Source organism: Homalodisca vitripennis, chromosome 4, assembly GCF_021130785.1.
Source record: "Homalodisca vitripennis isolate AUS2020 chromosome 4, UT_GWSS_2.1, whole genome shotgun sequence".
In the NCBI taxonomy this organism is placed as follows: Eukaryota; Metazoa; Arthropoda; class Insecta; order Hemiptera; family Cicadellidae; genus Homalodisca; species Homalodisca vitripennis.
Window position 1 is genome coordinate 109,847,657 of NC_060210.1, and position 17,835 is coordinate 109,865,491.

At 32.7% G+C, this 17,835-nt stretch overlaps 1 protein-coding gene across 1 annotated transcript in view; it reads left to right on the forward strand.

The window, feature by feature from the left end:
* The window catches only part of LOC124359950 (coiled-coil domain-containing protein AGAP005037), a 560,570-nt gene that overhangs the window by 346,484 nt on the left and 196,251 nt on the right, over positions 1-17,835 (forward strand). Inside the window, 4 exon segments of the mRNA XM_046813142.1 lie at positions 4,609-4,736; positions 7,232-7,258; positions 14,226-14,397; positions 16,380-16,457. Coding sequence (XP_046669098.1) covers positions 4,609-4,736; positions 7,232-7,258; positions 14,226-14,397; positions 16,380-16,457 — 405 coding nt within the window.

Consider the following 17,835-nt stretch of genomic DNA (forward strand, 5'->3'; position numbering starts at 1 on the left):
TGAAATGAAAACCATTAGTATATACTAATCACTGCAGGAAACTAGTAATAAGTAATGACCTGGTGGTATTAGGAAAGTAATTGATGCAATTTAACCCAAAGTAAAAGTTTGCCATTTAAGTTATTGTCAGTAAGTACACATTAAACGTCATCACTCGCAGATTCCTTTGATGTATTGTGTGAGATGTCAAGGAATTACATTAATATTCCACAGTTAGCAATTAACGTGGTACAAATTTAACTTGTGTGTAATAATATGCACAGGAATGTCACTGTAAGTTCCAGAAATTTTGAGATAGATAAGAAGTGTTAGGTGTTCATGAACTCTACGGTGGTATTTTAGGGAATTCTTCTTGAGCTTAAGGCACAAAAATGTAAGATATACAAGGGGCATAAATAATGCTTAGTTACCACATGTCTGGTTTTAGATTTTTTTTTTAGAAACCAGTAGAGTTTTACATAAGTATTGTTCTTATAGTCTCAAATAAAGAGAAAATAATATTGTATTATAATATCACGATTCAAGACGGCACGCTGTTTAAAAGTTTAATAACATACGAATGAACTAACTTATGAAAATATGAGAAGAAGATTAAATTTTTATACATTTAATTACAAGCACTTGACAAACTAAAAAAAATAAAAGTCTGTAAAGAAATAATACACGGTTGTAATCATGTAAACAATGCAAATTTTGTTGTGCATTATAACAGTTTAAAGCTTACAAATCTACATTATTTACTGATCAATATTTTTTCTAGGTGTCAAAATGTTTTGATTATAAATATATGTTTTATTTGTGACTTTATGTACTTTTTAACATTTATAATCTTATTAGTTTTTAGGTTTTTAAGCTTCAACCAAATGTTCAAGTACCTATCACCTTGAAACGCGGTATGATAATGTATTATTATTTTCTCTTCATGTAAGACTGCAAGAACAGTCATTTTGAAATTTAAATTTTTTATATTTATTGATTTATGAAATAAAAAAATACAATCTAAAAGACACACAAGGGCAGTCCGACGATAAACTGAGCATTTCTAACCCATGTTTCAATTAAAGTTTTATTTGTCGTGGTTAGAAAAACAGATTTCCAAACTATTACGGAGAGTTTGCTCTGTATATTCTTTGTTTTTCTACATTTTCTGAGCAGCAGTTGCTATACAGGCAGATTCTCTAGAAGAATTTATGGAAATAACGATCAATATACAGTAAGCTCTTCAGAAAAACGTTCTGGGAAGATGGTATTCAACTTATTGAGAGTAATAAGGAGTTGACCTGGTCATTTATAATTGAACCCTCCTCTTCTATTATTTGAACAGATTGAAATATATTATAACATATATGTAACCTTTGCAGCTTCTCTTCTACTCCATAAGCTGCCAATGAACTATAAAAAGAATATTTAAAAAATATATAATTTGACTAAATCCACTAAAATCTGGTAGTTTATGAAAGACAAAATGAATCTATACGGCTCATATCTTGTAAAGCAATTGTAGAAGAAGACAAAAATTTAAGGAAGGCATTATTACATGTGTAACTAATAAAATGAGTTTGTAATTAAAGCATGCTTAATTTTCCATTGTTAATTACATGATCACAAAAATCAATCAACATTAGTTGTAATGTTTATTTGGGAATCAAATAATAAGTTAAAACTTGTAATTACGAGGTTAATTGATAAATATATTTCCATAGCCTAATCCTGAATGGTAGAGTTATTTTACAATAGTTTTATTCTAAGCACGTTCTGGCAACACATTTAATCTCTTGTCGTTGTTGTGTGGTTGGGACGGGAGAGAATTGACAGTTTTGCTTCTGCAGCAGTGAATACAATTTAAACAGAGATTTGTTGAAAGAGGAATTGATTGGATTTTGAGTTTCTGATTGAGGATTTGTTTTAACAAAGTCCCCAATTCAATTTGCTCCAGTAAATTTCATTTATATTGCTAACAAGTTTTTGTAAAATTATGTTTCATAGAATTAATGAACCATCTACTTTAAATAGGCATATTATTTTATAATTCATTTATTCATATCATACACATAAAATATTTAATTATGATTTAAATAGTTGATCTATGTCTTGAATTACATTATCAGTTCAAAGAATGAGTTTTACTATAATAATACCAAAATTACGAGTTTATCTATTGGAATATCATCCATGAAATGTATTGATTCCATTTTGTTCCCATTATTTGCTTTGTGTTATTTCATTTATTTTCCAGTGTTTAGGAATCTGTAATAAAACCTTATTGAATTCGTATCCGTGCCAAGTTTAGCAGGAGCAGAGAAGTAGAACAGACCTATTGAGTTGTAATGCATATTGATAGACTACTGAATTGCTTCAAAGTGATGGTGATTAGCCATTCATTAGCTGTACCGCAGTTGTTGAGAACAGAGCCCCTCCTCTCTGTCTCTCTTCGACAGACACACTTGAGACTGTCACTTTGATTAATCTCAATCCACAGCCTAGCCTGAGTCTATACGGCTCCAATGAGACAATAACAGATCAGTGTTTTATGGAGTCCTCTGTCATTGAACAAATTTTAGATGTCGATTATATTACGTTATTATAAATACTATTTCATTCTCACTTGCCTGCTAAGATAATCCATACGAGGGGATCCTAAAAATGTTTAAGTGAGCAGAGGCTTGTTGTAATTTCCAAGCAGCGTGTGCCAATTTGCAAATGAAAGAAGCTCAGAAATTAATCTCCATACCGGGAGAGAAAGGGCTAGGAATGCCTTTTGTCTTGAGAACAACAATCTGAGTCACGCTTGGGCTGAGACTTAACTGTGTCTGCTCATGATAAAACGGGTTTATTTTGAGTATTCAAGCAGTAATAGTAGTTTAGTAGGTTTTACTCAATTTCTTCAAGTTTTTGAAACTCCGAGAAATTAATGAATCATGTAATATTTTATTATTCATTAAAACACTCAATATATTTTCTGTAAGCTAACTTTTAACATTTTCTTTAGAACCATAGATAATTTAGAAAATCTATGTAATTTTATTAGAGTTCCACATCTATCTCCTGGTAGGAAGTCCCCAGTCACGGCAGCTTACGACAATCGACCATATCGTTCAACAGGGCACTCAAACCGGTAATTCTCGGATGGACGCTTCCAATCTCCTACTTGGAGCTGCATAGTTAAAGTAGCTTACGAACCTACACTATTGTCCCGTACACCTCAAACCTCAGCAATTCCCGCCAGTAGATTTACGTACGAGGCTACAACCTCATCCCTTACTAGAAGCTGCATAGTTACGGTAGTTTTCGGACCTACATTATCGTCCCTTATCCCCCAACCTGAGCAATTCCCGACTGTAGATTTACGTACGAGGCTACTCATCTCTTACTAGAAGCTGCATAGTTATGGTAGTTTTCGGACCTACATTATCGTCCCTTATCCACCCACCTGAACAATTCCTGACTGTAGATTTACGTATGAGACTACTAATCTCTTACTAGAAGCTGCATAGTTACGGTAGTTTTCGGACCTACATTATCGTCCCTTATCCACCCACCTGAACAATTCCTGACTGTAGATTTACGTATGAGACTACTAATCTCTTACTAGAAGCTGCATAGTTACGGTAGTTTTCGGACCTACATTATCGTCCCTTATCCACCCACCTGAACTATTCCTGACTGTAGATTTACGTATGAGACTACTAATCTCTTACTAGAAGCTGCATAGTTTACGGTAGTTTTCGGACCTACATTATCGTCCCTTATCCACCCACCTGAACAATTCCTGACTGTAGATTTACGTATGAGACTACTAATCTCTTACTAGAAGCTGCATAGTTACGGTAGTTTTCGGACCTACATTATCGTCCCTTATCCACCCACCTGAACAATTCCTGACTGTAGATTTACGTATGAGACTACTAATCTCTTACTAGAAGCTGCATAGTTACGGTAGTTTTCGGACCTACATTATCGTCCCTTATCCCCCAACCTTAGCAATTCCCGACTTTAGACGAGGCTACTCATTGGAGCAATCTTATTTATGCAACACCTTCCATTTTCTAAAAATGTTTACAGTTGCACCAGTTAATATATCTTTGTATTAGAGATTTAAAGACATATAACATGTGTCAAAGGTTGAAATTTGTATCTTTTTCTATTGAACCCAGGACCTCCTGTTTTGGCATAAAATCTTATGAAACTATGAAATGGATTCCCGTTATGTAATTTATAGGAGATATATGTTATCTTTACTATAGTCTAATCTTGTCTTGATATACGTTTAGAACAACTTATCTGCCCTGGAATACATCTTTTTCACCATAATGAAGAAGTTTATAGAATAGCAAATGAACATTTATAGTATACTTTCTGTACTGGATGAAATATGAGCATTTTTATTTCAAACTTCAAACTCCAAGGGAAACCCAAGCAATTTGTAATGACAGAGAATAACAAATTAGTGAAAGTATGCTCTGGTATGCCAGGGCGGCATAATTCATATTTTGGTGTTTCAGTTTTTAAACATCTGTTATTTTTTTTCTACATGTAAAAAAGCACGCCTGGAAGAAAGTATATGGAAAGTACCAGTAGTACCAATAGTGTTGCTTTCTTCTGTTCCAGGGACTGCACCAAGAGAGGAGGAGGGCAGAAGGGGCGGTAGGGGGCGCAGGGATGACCCGCGCAGACATACTCTCTCTGGTGAACACCATCACAACTATCCGACCCTAGCCCGCAGCATGGACTTAGAGGTGGTTACATTGTCATAACAAGAATATTCTAATTATTAATTACTTTACTTCAATTTAAAGTTCTCTTTTGAGAGTAGCTTTATTGAACCATATGATCATTATATTACATTCATATATTAGTCTGTGTATTACTTTCTTGTTCACATTTGAAAGAATTTTTGTGTGAAAATATTGGATACAACTAACTTTTATGTTTTTAAAATATGGTTCAAATAAAGTGCAAGGTCATAGTTATGGTAGCAGGCATAGTTCAGGTAAAAAATATCTAAATAATTGTAGAAGTAATGAAATTAAAATTTAATTTTTTCTGAGGCTTAAAAATTAACTTTTGGAACTAGAATGCTAGTTAGAGCTAACAATTAATCAATCACCTTCACTCATGGTATGAGTGATCAATTATTAGTTTCTCCCATGAAGTATTTTTTTTAGATATGTTTAGATTTTCCTGTTATTTCTGTGGTCAATATAGATGTTTTAATAGTCTACTTCTGTTACTAATAAGCCATTCGAAAGCCAATCCTAGTTTTACACTATTCATAACATCATAAATAGAGAGATGAAAATGTTTAGTAGATGCTCTCTGTATAATAATAGAACTTTCAACTCATCCCATAAATTGATTAAAAATCAAAAGTTCAGATGTAAATTCGTTCATTAAAAATATAAATGTTATCTCAACTGTGGCAGTCTTTCTTGAACAATAGGTTTAAAAAGAAGGGGATTAATTGGTAGGGACTGAGGTAAGATTAGAGTGTGGAGTGGAAAGGAAGAGTGGGGGAGGGGGAATGAACTGGCCAGTAGACAAAGGTGAGTAAATCATTTATTTCCAGATCTCAAGAAGGGCAGATTGAATTATCAACTTTCCTTAAATGGCATTGGAATAATAAATAATATAATATTAATTTCATCACTGTCAGGAATTTGTCATATAGTTAGTGTAAATCGGTAACTTCCTTTTTTGTTTCTAAATTTTAATTCCTAGCTACTATATTAAATATTCATATTTGTAATCTAATGTATGCAATATAGCTCTGATACTATTGAATTTATTTTAGGTAGTTTTGTATAAAATAAATTCAGTATAATACAGCAATATTTTTTTTTATTATAAGGGACAAATATTTGTCACTTTCATAGATGCCTGCTTATAAACCTAAAATTAAAATAATCAATTATTATTGCCAGAGCAGCCCATTCCAAAATAGTCCAATAGTTGCGTTTTAATCCTTCCTCTACACCTGGTGCCGAACACTGTTGCCAGTTTTGGGTTTTATTTTTTGGGTTAGTATTTTTTTTACCAAAAAATTACTAATCCAAGAAGCTCTAATGATTGGAATAGTGTTTTACTAACATTGTACTGAGAGATCAATAAATATCTTTTAAATTATGTGGGACTGGACTATACATTTAAATATTGTATGTTTCAAGGTTTACGTAATACATCCTTATCAATGTATGCTTATTCGTCAAGCATAAGGATGTAATATATGATAATAATCAATAAATCATAATTATGATGATATTCATGATTGGAGAGCTGATGGTTCCAAGGTCTGATATTTCAAACTTTGGATCTGAGCTAGAGATAGTGCAGGTTCAAATCCTGTCTGTGACCTTTGCACATTTTATAAGTTCTATCGACCTTGTACTGTATCAACTTCCCTTTTTATTCTGTTTCATAAGATCTTCCCTCAGACCAGTGGCCCATGGAATCAGACAAAATAAGGCTTAAAAAGGAGATCAATCTCTCCTTAAAAAAGTCTTCTTAAATTCCTAAAATGCCTTTTGATCCATGGAAAAAAATTACAACTCTTAAGACAAGAGGTACTTAGGGAGTAAAGTAGTTAGCATATACTTTTATTTTTAGTCAGCTAAACTAATCATGTAATAAATTTAAACAAATATATGTCCTAAAAATTCAACAAATTCTTATATACTATTTAGAACAGAATACTGTGTGATGCTTGAATATTAGAGGATTTTTTTCCAATAATGATTTATTATTTATGCACTACTGCCACACATGGTACAACAATGTCTACTAAAATAAAATAAAGTACCTGCAAATCTACATTGTGCATAACATTGGAAATTTTGGATCACATTAGTGAAAAAGTTAGAGGGTAGAGTACATAAAATGCTTCATTCTACCTTTGGTGCAAGATATTAAAAATCAGAAAATACAAAGAATAATGCTTCAAAGTTTACTTAAATTTGCTGAGTTAACAATATAGTCAATAATGCATAAATGACATTTAAATGTTAAAGTATCTAATTTAATTGGAATAGATTAATAAATTGAAAATAATAATGACGATGAACTATATTTTTAGCATTTAGTAACATTATTGCTGTAAAATGTGTACAGTGACTGTAACAAGTGACAGTGACAACTAGAACAGTAGCTATGTGACAGGATGTTGTAGGCAATATAATGATGTCATTCTAATCCGCTGTAACTGTGTTTAACCACATTTGTTGTTGCATGCTGCCAGATGGGATCCAAATCCCAGCGTCGGAAGGTAAGCTATACTCTATTTTTAGATGTGTTAGTTTGTTTTCAGTCTAGAATCCACCAACTGTTCTCACCAAGGGCCTTCCAGATTGCTGTGCTTTTACCTGTCTAGAATCGAACACCTCCTATACTTGCTTATAACTGTCTAGAACCAATCACATCTTAGACTGCCTCTTCCTGTCTTTCAAGCACCTCTTGTGACATATTTATGTTTGTGTTGCTCATCAATGATTGACAGTTCAGACTAGTCTGTTTACACAATCTTAGGTCTGAGTCATATATACAGCATACCATGTGGCAAGAAAACCATTTAGCATGACTCACAAAGCCAAATTGACATAAACCGCATTGCTGCTAACAGAAAATTACTGGAAATATGATCAAGTATTTTAATACCTTGTGTTTTGAATAATACAGCCTTTGAAACTTTGTAAATGCTCGGAAAATCCAAATCGTGAAATGACAAAAAAGTTTGGGTAATTCTAAAGGAAGTTGCAGTTATTTAATTTTTTAAACAAGGTTAAGCTAATGTAAATATTTATTGCATTAATCATTAAAAGTTTTGTTGGGACACATAATTTGGTGAGATAAATAAAATTCTCTTTGTTAAATAGAGACCATTAAAAGTTTGTACATAATCCAAACCTTATGGCTTTTCTAAGGAATTTTGGTAATCTGGTATACTGTTATATAGAATCTTTTTTTTCTCACTATTGGAGTCATAATTATCAAATCATACCATGCATAGTTAATTGAACCTTTAACTTATGTAACTAAATGTATTGGCCATGCAAAACAGAACCAGTGTTAAGAATATACCCAGGATTTTACAAGAAGATTGAGCTTACCCCTAATCTATCTTCTATACTTGCTCCTAACTGTCCAGAACTAGAGTCTTTGTATATTTGCTCCTAATTGTCCAGAACTAGACTCTTTGTATATTTGCTCCTAACTGTCCAGAACTAGACTTTTCTATACTTGCTCCTAACTGTCCAGAACTAGAGTCTTTCTATACTTGCTCCTAACTGTCCAGAACTAGAGTCTTTGTATATTTGCTCCTAATTGTCCAGAACTACTCTTTGTATATTTGCTCCTAACTGTCCAGAACCAGACTCTTTCTATACTTGCTCCTAACTGTCCAGAACTAGACTCTTTGTATATTTGCTCCTAACTGTCCAGAACTAGACTCTTTGTTTATTTGCTCCTAATTGTCCAGAACTAGACTCTTTGTATATTTGCTCCTAACTTTCCAGAACTAGACTCTTTCTATACTATCAGAGTGTATGATAATGGCAAGTCTTACAGTATTTTCTTTTTGAAAAATAACCCTACAAAATTACTTACTCAGTGAGTGTTCAATAAAAGTAATTACTATTATTAAGATATAGAAAAACATAAAATTGTTTGTATTTTTTTTGTTAAAATCGAATTACAATTTCTTGTATTTATAACATTAACTAAAAATCTGTAAAATTTGGTTCTTGAGATATTTAAAAGCTATTCGATCATAACTCATCTTTAACCATGATGATGTATTTTCAGGACGATTGTAGATTAGCTATAGTCCATAAACCAAGTACTATCAACTAAAAACAAAATATATCCTAAATTTGCTACTGCTAACACCACCTATACTTACTTCTACCTGGCTAGAAACAACCTTCTACTTATTTTGTGATACTTCTACAATCAACAATCTCCTGCACTACTTGTGTCTAGTATCAAGTACCTATTTACTACTGCAAATACTTCTATCTGCTTAGAAACAACCTTTCACTTGTTTCGTCTTATGTCTACAACGAACAATTTTCTGCATTTATTTGTGTGTAAAACCAAATATCTCCTATTCATGGTACGATCTGCCTAGTACCAAACCCATTATATTATACTTGCAAAGCAATAGCCTTCCACATCAAACCATCAACTGTAATTTCATCTCTGTGAAGTACAAAAGAACTTTTCTACTTTCAGCCATTAAAAACTAACTACCATTGCATAAATGAAGATTTGTCAAAGTCAATAAGTAAGCATACTATAAATGTATTACAAAGGATGATTAATCAACAAAAAAAGATATATTACAGCAAAATGAACAATATGCACTTTAAATAATTTTGTTAGCTATTGATTGTTTTTAAAAGATAGCTTTAGCGCAATGTTAACTATAGCGAAAACAATGTCTGAGTAGAATCTTGTTTCTCCAATGCAAAGCAGATTTTATGGCACAAAGGTGCTTCTGCAGAAGTCATAACTTTGTTGTTTAATACCTTCCCATGACAATAAAAAATGCACTTGTGCCTCTGTTCGTCTGTGGTGCAGTTAAAATATACTCTGTTTTCACAACAGCAGATGGTCACTATGTTGTTTTTCTCTTTATTTGGTTCTATTTTTTGTAGGACTTAAAAGCCAATTGTTTCTGGACATGGTGCTAGTGATTATTTTTCTTTTTACCAGTCAGTTGTTAGTGTAACGGGGTTATTCTTTGACTAAATCTAACATTGATTTTGTTTAGATGATTAATGAGAGAAAAACTATAAATATCTGATTATTATTTTTTCTGATTTTTGATATCGTTTTATAACATTGTTTATGCCTTAAATTTGTAACATATTTCCCAACTTTAAGACTTCTATCGACTGAATTTGGTATTTCGGTATTTATTGGCAGAGATTTAGGAAAACCTATCACTCAAGGGGTTGAAAAAATTATATTTCTGCCTATCTGTTTATCTGTCCAAATGATATCTCTAGATAGAACTGACTAAAGACTTGAAATGTTGCATGAAGCTTCACTTTGAAATCAAGAGCATCATGTTTGATGGTGGTGCATGCCCTTCCATCGGAATTGTCAGAGGGTTACCAAAACCTATCACATTAGGGGCTGAAAAATTTCATTTCTGCCTGTCTGTGTGTTCCTATGGATATCGCAAGAACAAAGTTAGCCATTGCCTTGAAATTTTCCATGTTGATTACTCTCTTACTATAAATAAGTTTACTCTCTTTGATGCTTATCCTAAGAAGCTAATCATTGTATATCTAGTACAATTGACCTGAAAAGTACATGTCATCAGATATCAATTAGAGAAGAAGATAAACATTATATGGCTGTATCAATTCTAATGAATTTGGTATCACTAACAGTGTTGCTGCATTCCAGCCTGAAATAATAGATGAAATAATACAGCCTGAAAATTTTAACAATACATTTGTTTATCTAGTTGACATTAGAATATGTAACATGACTCAGGAAAACAATGAAAAATCTGGACGGTTTCATGCAAGCTGTGACCAAATATGGTCTAACTGTTAACAAAACTAAAAGTTCGTTTTCAATGACCACAAATAATTTTTTGGGTTACATAGCCAGTAATGGGGTAATCAAACCAGACCTGGATGTCTTCTGCCTCTTAAGAATTTTTCTCTTCCTTCAGATACTGCTTTTCTCAGGAGAACTGAAGGCATGTTTTCTCATTTCTCTAGATTCTTACCCAAATTTTCAGAGAAGATCCAGCCTACTAAAAAGAATGGAACCCCTGGTGCCAAAGGCTATCTCTGTTTTCAATTAGCTTAAGAAAGAGATTGAAAATGCATCAATGTTCCCTATAAGCCCTGATCAGCCATTTACTGTAGAGACAGATGATTCTGATAGAATAGCTGCAACCCTCACTCAAGATGGACGTCCAGTGGCGTTCTTTTCAAGAGGTCTCAGTTCAAGTGAATTGAAGCATATTTCTATAGAAAAAAACCTATGCTATCATAGAGGTTGTCCAGAAGTGGCAACACTATTTACTCCAGAGGCGCTTTAAGTAGGTTGGTTACAGATCATAAATCTGTTTCCTGTATGTTCCATTCAAAATTGCCTGGAAAAATAAAGAATGAGAAGATCTTGGGTGGTAATTTAAACTTTCATATAACAGCTATAACATCATTTATAGGCCAGACCAAGAAAATGTTGCTGCTTAACACGTATCGGAATATTTCTAGTGAAAAACTTGATTAGCTTAGGAGTTTCCATCATTTACTATGCCATCCAGGTAAAAATTGAATGTATCACAGGTTCAGGAGTAAGAATTTACCATAGACCTGAAAACAAAAAGGAAATTAAGATCTTCTTGTAGAACTTGTGCAGAAGTAAAACCTAGATTTTGCAGAAATGAAAGAAAACTCATCAAATTAACAACTCCATTTGAACGACGTAACGTTGACTTCAAAGGGCCCTTGCCAACAACTTCAAGAAACCGCTACATTCTTACTATTGTAGGCAAGTATTCAAGATTTATATATGCATTTCCTTGTCCAAATCTTTCATAAGAAATTGTAATATCAATAATCAAGTAACTATTTACAGTATTGGGCACACCTGTCTTTCTTCATTCTGATCAAGGAACCTCATTTATGTTACAAGAAGGAAAGGAGTACTTATTCAGCAACAGGATTGCCACTAGTCGCATCACTCCTTAGAACTCTAAAGGCAATGGGCAAGTTGAGCGCTATAATGGGATTGTGTGGAAAGCTGTAAAGATGGCTCTAAAAAGTAAGAATTTAGATGTTTCTAATTGGAAATTTGTTTTGGACGAAGCACTACAATCAGTGACATCTCTCTTATGTACTTCCACAAATTGCACCCTTCATGAGAGAATGTTTTGTAGCGGAGTGTCAACACCAACTTGGCATATGAATTTCGGCCCAGAATATGTTTTGTAGCGGAGTGTCAACACCAACTTGGCATATGAATTTCGGCCCAGTTTAGGTGAAGCACCATATTCATAACTCTAAATATGACCTTTTAGTGGAAGACGTAATGTTGATAGATGGAAATGCTGATTATGCTTATGCTCATCTCCCTGACAATCGAGAAATTACAATATCAACAAGACACTTAGCTCCTGCAAGTAGCTATAATCTATCAAAGGGCTCACAAGTTTTGCCTACTCCAGGGCATGGAGAAAAATATATTATTGCAAGAGATCAACCAAGAGATTACTACAGATCATCCAGGCCCACCATCAGAAATCATAGACACGTCTACCCAACAACGGAACCAAAACTCAGTCAGTCATCAATCTTCCTTTTGAGCAAAAGAGCTCTAGAGTCCCAGTTAATGTCTCAGATTATAACTTAACTACAAAAAAATGCTGGGGAGAATGTAATTGGTCATATTTTAATTTGTTATGTGTTTTATTCTTTAAACTAACAATTTTGTTTATTTGAATATTTTAATGAAATTATTGTTGTAACTCAAATTATGTTTGTTTTATAATAGGGCCTAGCTCAATTGTGTTTTTAAACCTAATTTTGGTTAAACTCTTTGTGTTATATACATTTCAGTCATTGAAGTCTATCACTCAGTAAACTGGCAGATTGCATCTTCTGTCTGCTCTGGGGCTGTAAAATTTCTTTGCTTTCTGATTCAAGAGAGCTTGCAAATCTCAAAGAAAGAAAGGCTGACATTAATTCTAGCTTGTCTGAGTAAGCATGCAGACTAAGCCCCATCATATTCATCACAGCACATCAGTCAGTCCCTACTTCACCTCAATTTCCCTCTTCGTCCTGACAGTGTTAGTGGTATTGTTAATAATCTTACGCTTAGTGACTCAAGTACAGCTTATTTCTTGTACATTACAATATAGATGGATTATGGGCAGTGCAATAGTTCTAAAATTGAAGCAACCCATATTCAGTCAAAATATTAGAATCATTTACATATCGGTCAATGCTATAAATGCTTCGCTGTTCAAAATATTTTAACTGTATACTATTAATTTCGTCAGTAAATAATTTGGTAATTTGTTTATCAAAGTGGTTAGAGTCCTAAATTACTAACCAAAAAGTGGGGAAATGTGTAACCCTTCTCCTCTTTACTTGTTAAATAATGAGAATAAAAGAAAACATTAGACAACATTTTTATATTACACTACTTGAAGTTTGTGTTAAACTGTGTTTTATTCCTTTTTCCAAAACAACAGCTCAACAGCTTTGAAAATATTGAAAATGGATTTTATGAATGGTTTTTAAAATAAAAGAACTAACACTAGCTATAAACTTGTATTTTGTCCCTCTTCTAAATATTGATTGAAAATTGATTTAGTAAGTCAACTAAATCAAGACAATTCTTTCTTAAAATCAATTGAAAATTGGAAATTTGTTTTTTATTTTACTAAATATATTCTTTTTGTAAATTGTTAGATTATGACTCTCTCCTGGCAGACAAAGAGAAATTTTGCAGACTAATGAATGGCTTCTTGTTTGTGTACAAGTGAGGTTTCATGCAAAATTTAAGGTTACAGATAAAATTTTTCTACATGATGTGTTTACAATTTTGCTCATAAAATTGGGTTATCAATGTTAAAATTATAAAATTCTACACACCAAGTCTCTATAAAATTATATTGTATGTGTAGTATTGCTACATGTGTTATTAAGCATAAGTTTAAAATCTTGTATGCTTGTACTCAGTTTCTTTATAAATATTATCCTGATTTTTTTGTCACATTATGGTGTCCCATCAATGTACAAAAGTTTGTTAACGCTCACTCAAATCCAATTACGTGACATATACCATCAGAACCATAGAACTCAGTGTTGCTGATATTGAAATTAAGCTTCATGGAAAATTTCAAATCTATAGGTCCGCAAAATATCAATGTCGCATTATAAATGTTAAAATGTTAAATTAAATAACGTAGCCGTTATTGTCCATTACATCTTTGTCATTATCATATCAAAATCAGCATCTCACAATCAACTTACTTAATTTGAAATCCAAAAATAAAGCATGCATTGTAATAATATATTAAGGACTGAATACATTTTTAGCATATCTCAAAGACTGATATGACAACATAAACATTGGCCTCTCTGGTAGTTTTATTGGCAATACCACTTGGATTGTCCGTTAGCACAGTATGGTAAAGTATAGGTTTATCTTTTCATCATCATTATTGATAAGGGAGCATACATTCTTTTATGTTACAGACCCCGCTGCCAAGGGGCTATCCTCCCCCGAGCACTGCCATGCTTTTCGATGATGACCCGGGGATCATGTCAGAAGTGGAGACGAGCTCCACGGGCTTCCGACGCGGTGGTAAACAGCGAAGTTCCTTACCTGTTGTCCGCACACCTTCCAAGACTTTGGAGCGACCTTTAGGTAAATTAGACTCTTCCATGCTGTACGTGTCCTATACACATTGACAGTGACAATAATATATTTTCATTTGTTATGATTCATGACAACATTTATTTTATTAAAAATTGAATATTTGAGATATAATGCAATACTCCATTAAAAAATTAATGGATCTTGTTTGGTTTTGGCACTAACATCTGTACTAACCAGTTGGCTAAGGGGAAGGCTGTGCTTGTAAACAATAACACAGGTGTGACTGCTGATACTTGGGTGCCAGAGTTAGACCACATGTTGTCTTACTGTTACCACTTTGCTAACAAACACTGTGTTATACTAAACATGTTAACCACTTAGTATCAGAACATTTATTCTAAGCTCTCAAATCCAGGGTTATGACTAGAGACTTGAAAATCCTGTCTGCTTACAGAACATAGAGCTCACTTCTTAACAACTTCTATGTTCAAACTGGTATTTACATAATCAATTTTGATCCAATAAGAAGATTTTCTAAAACTTATCTATGAAACTATTTGGAAGTGGCCATCTTGATTTCTATTTTTTAAGAAAAATTGCAAATCTCAAACTATTAAAATTCTTTATTTTGACTAAAAGGATTTTACAAAATTCCACATTTCATAACTAAACATGTGTGCACATCTAAACACCTTATAATTTTTGGAATGGTATTGCTAGATATATATATATATATATATATATATATATATATATATATATATATATATATATATATATATCAATGTTAGAAAAAATCAAATCACATGGTTAGAATCAAACTATACACCGTTTTAGTTAAAGCTCATTATTGAAAATGATAATTTAAAAGAATAACAAGATCTCAGACATTTTTGCTTTTGTTATGTGTTATAAACACTGAATTACTACATTTCGTGAGTTGGTGACATAGAATTTTTCTGTTGTCAGATATGACATTGGGGGTTTTTTACAAAGTTTTTATTGGTCATTTACTACCATGTTTAAACATGTGCTTAACCTGACGAAGTAATGTAATGCTTCAGCCTTTGTTAACATACCGCAATGGCAAATACACTCTTTCGAAAATATATATGTTTTACAAAAACTCTAAAAACATTTTGATATAAATACTTTCTTTAAATGTGACATATAGAAAACTCTGCCACGAAAGAAGGGTTTCATTAATCTTCTTAAAAAAGCCAAATGTTATTTTTTAGCATCTTTTAGTAACTGAATATCACAATAGGTTTTACCATTTATTGTCACTATAAGTATTATCAGACAAAGGAAAAATATACCTAGAGAGACTCATATAGAGCAAAATAAATATAAATTGCTCAATAATAGTGTATAAACATTACAAAGTAATTTTTTATCGAAACATTTTCTAAATGTCAAATTTTTAAGCAGCTTTGCAATATGATTTCAAACTAATAATACCTACAATCAAAACCATTATTTTTACTAGTAAAAATAATGAAACATTCATATTGTTAATTGAAAATGCTCTCAATTATGAAGATATTATTAAAATATTTGAACAAAATAAATTTGGTTTCGAAATTTTTACTAGCTTTTGCTAACCACACTTATATAAATAGTTAATACAGTATTAAAATATTTTACAATACTTTTGGTCTTCCATTTCTATCTAAGTCAAAGCAAACATTACCAATCCTTAGAGCACAACAGCAGGCTGCCATCAAACTCACCTTTGACAGTACAGTACAGACTTTCAACATTGTCTCAGACATTGATTGACTCTATTTGAAATTAATTATTATCTAGTGCCTGATTAGCTGTAATCATCAATCAGTGATATTGCTAATTCACTTGAAAATTTTAAGCGTTACACATAAATATATATATATATATATATATATATATATACAATATATTTTGATAGTAGGTCTAACTGTAGAAAATGAATAGACTGTGCAAGAACCAAATATAAGATGTTGAGATGTAAATTATGTGTAAATGGTGCGGAGGTGTTGTGTTGCACGCAGCTCCTGGGGGTGTGCCGTCACGCCGGCCGGACCACGCTGTCGGCCTGCTCTACCCCGCCCCCGCCCCTGTTCATTGCGGTACGCACAGGCACAATCTCACCCTGCACGTTCTCGCCTGTAGTCTTGCTTTTCGCTTTGTCTTGGCTGGTCAGGGCTGCCTACTTGTTTCCCGTAGATGGTACCAACACTGATTTCTTTCCGTAGTGTAAGGGATTGTTGGTGGTGGTTGTAAAGTTGAGGACAACTATGAACATGTAGGGTGCTAGCTATGGTGTATATTTACATTAGACTACTACAAACTACTGTGCATTTTAATTTTAACTGTGTCACAGTTTATAATATACTGTTATTTAATAATGTTTCATTTATACTTTTCCAACTATTAATGAATAAATTTATGATATAGTGATGACATTCAGTTATTTACTTATGATTAAAATCTAGAATCAGTCTGTTTTTCAATCTAGGCGTGGGAATTATTATTGTGGCCAACAAACAACACTGTCCAGTGTTTGTTATACGAGTATATCACCCTGTGTGTTGGCAGTGCCAGCTTTGGCTGCTAGCCTACTTAACATACTTCTATGCAAATATGAAGTCACATAACAAACAGCTGTTGTGCTCACACACTCCGTTTATTTCATGAAGAAACATGCAGTGTGTTGTGACCATCGACCAATACATTTATTGTCATCGATTTGAGGTTCTAGAAACTGAAGCATATATGCTATGGTTTATCTAGTGGTAAAATTAAATATTATGACTCAGAAATGATTATATGTGTATTATTATGACTACGTATCACTAATTCTCCCTAAAGAAATTTTCTCAATGTTAGATAGCTACGTGATCAAGTTACGTTGAATATTTGGATTAGGAATCCTTTTAACCAATATTTTTCAGATACATCAACATTTAAATGCTTTATTACATCTTTGAACATTAATAAGATATTTATAGTGTTCTCGATGTCCTTTTACTGTAAATGGTCTACTATTCGGTTTTATAATATTTTAATTCTTTAAGTTGCCAGTGCCCCCAAACCTATATTACCTGGTAGTGGTGTGTTATTGATATCTATTAGAACTACCTTTACTAATTACATTCTTAACAGAATGCCAATTAAAAGAAGTTGACAGTTTCATGATATCAAGCTGAAATTTTCGAATGTACATACTCTCTTTTCATTTGCCTGACAATAGACATTGTATGACACTAAAGAGATATTGGGTTTTAACCTTTCGGTATAAGGGCAATGTTTGGCATGAACCACTGAGCAATATTTAGTTTTAGGACTTCATAGATTGATTAGAAATGTCCATTCAATATTTGTTTTTAAACATAAGACTTACATTTTATAAAAAAAACATACACTCACTGACTTAAAAGTACCAAGGGCATGTGAAAAATAACCAAGATCATATTGGACAACTGATTGTTAGCATAAAGAAGGAAA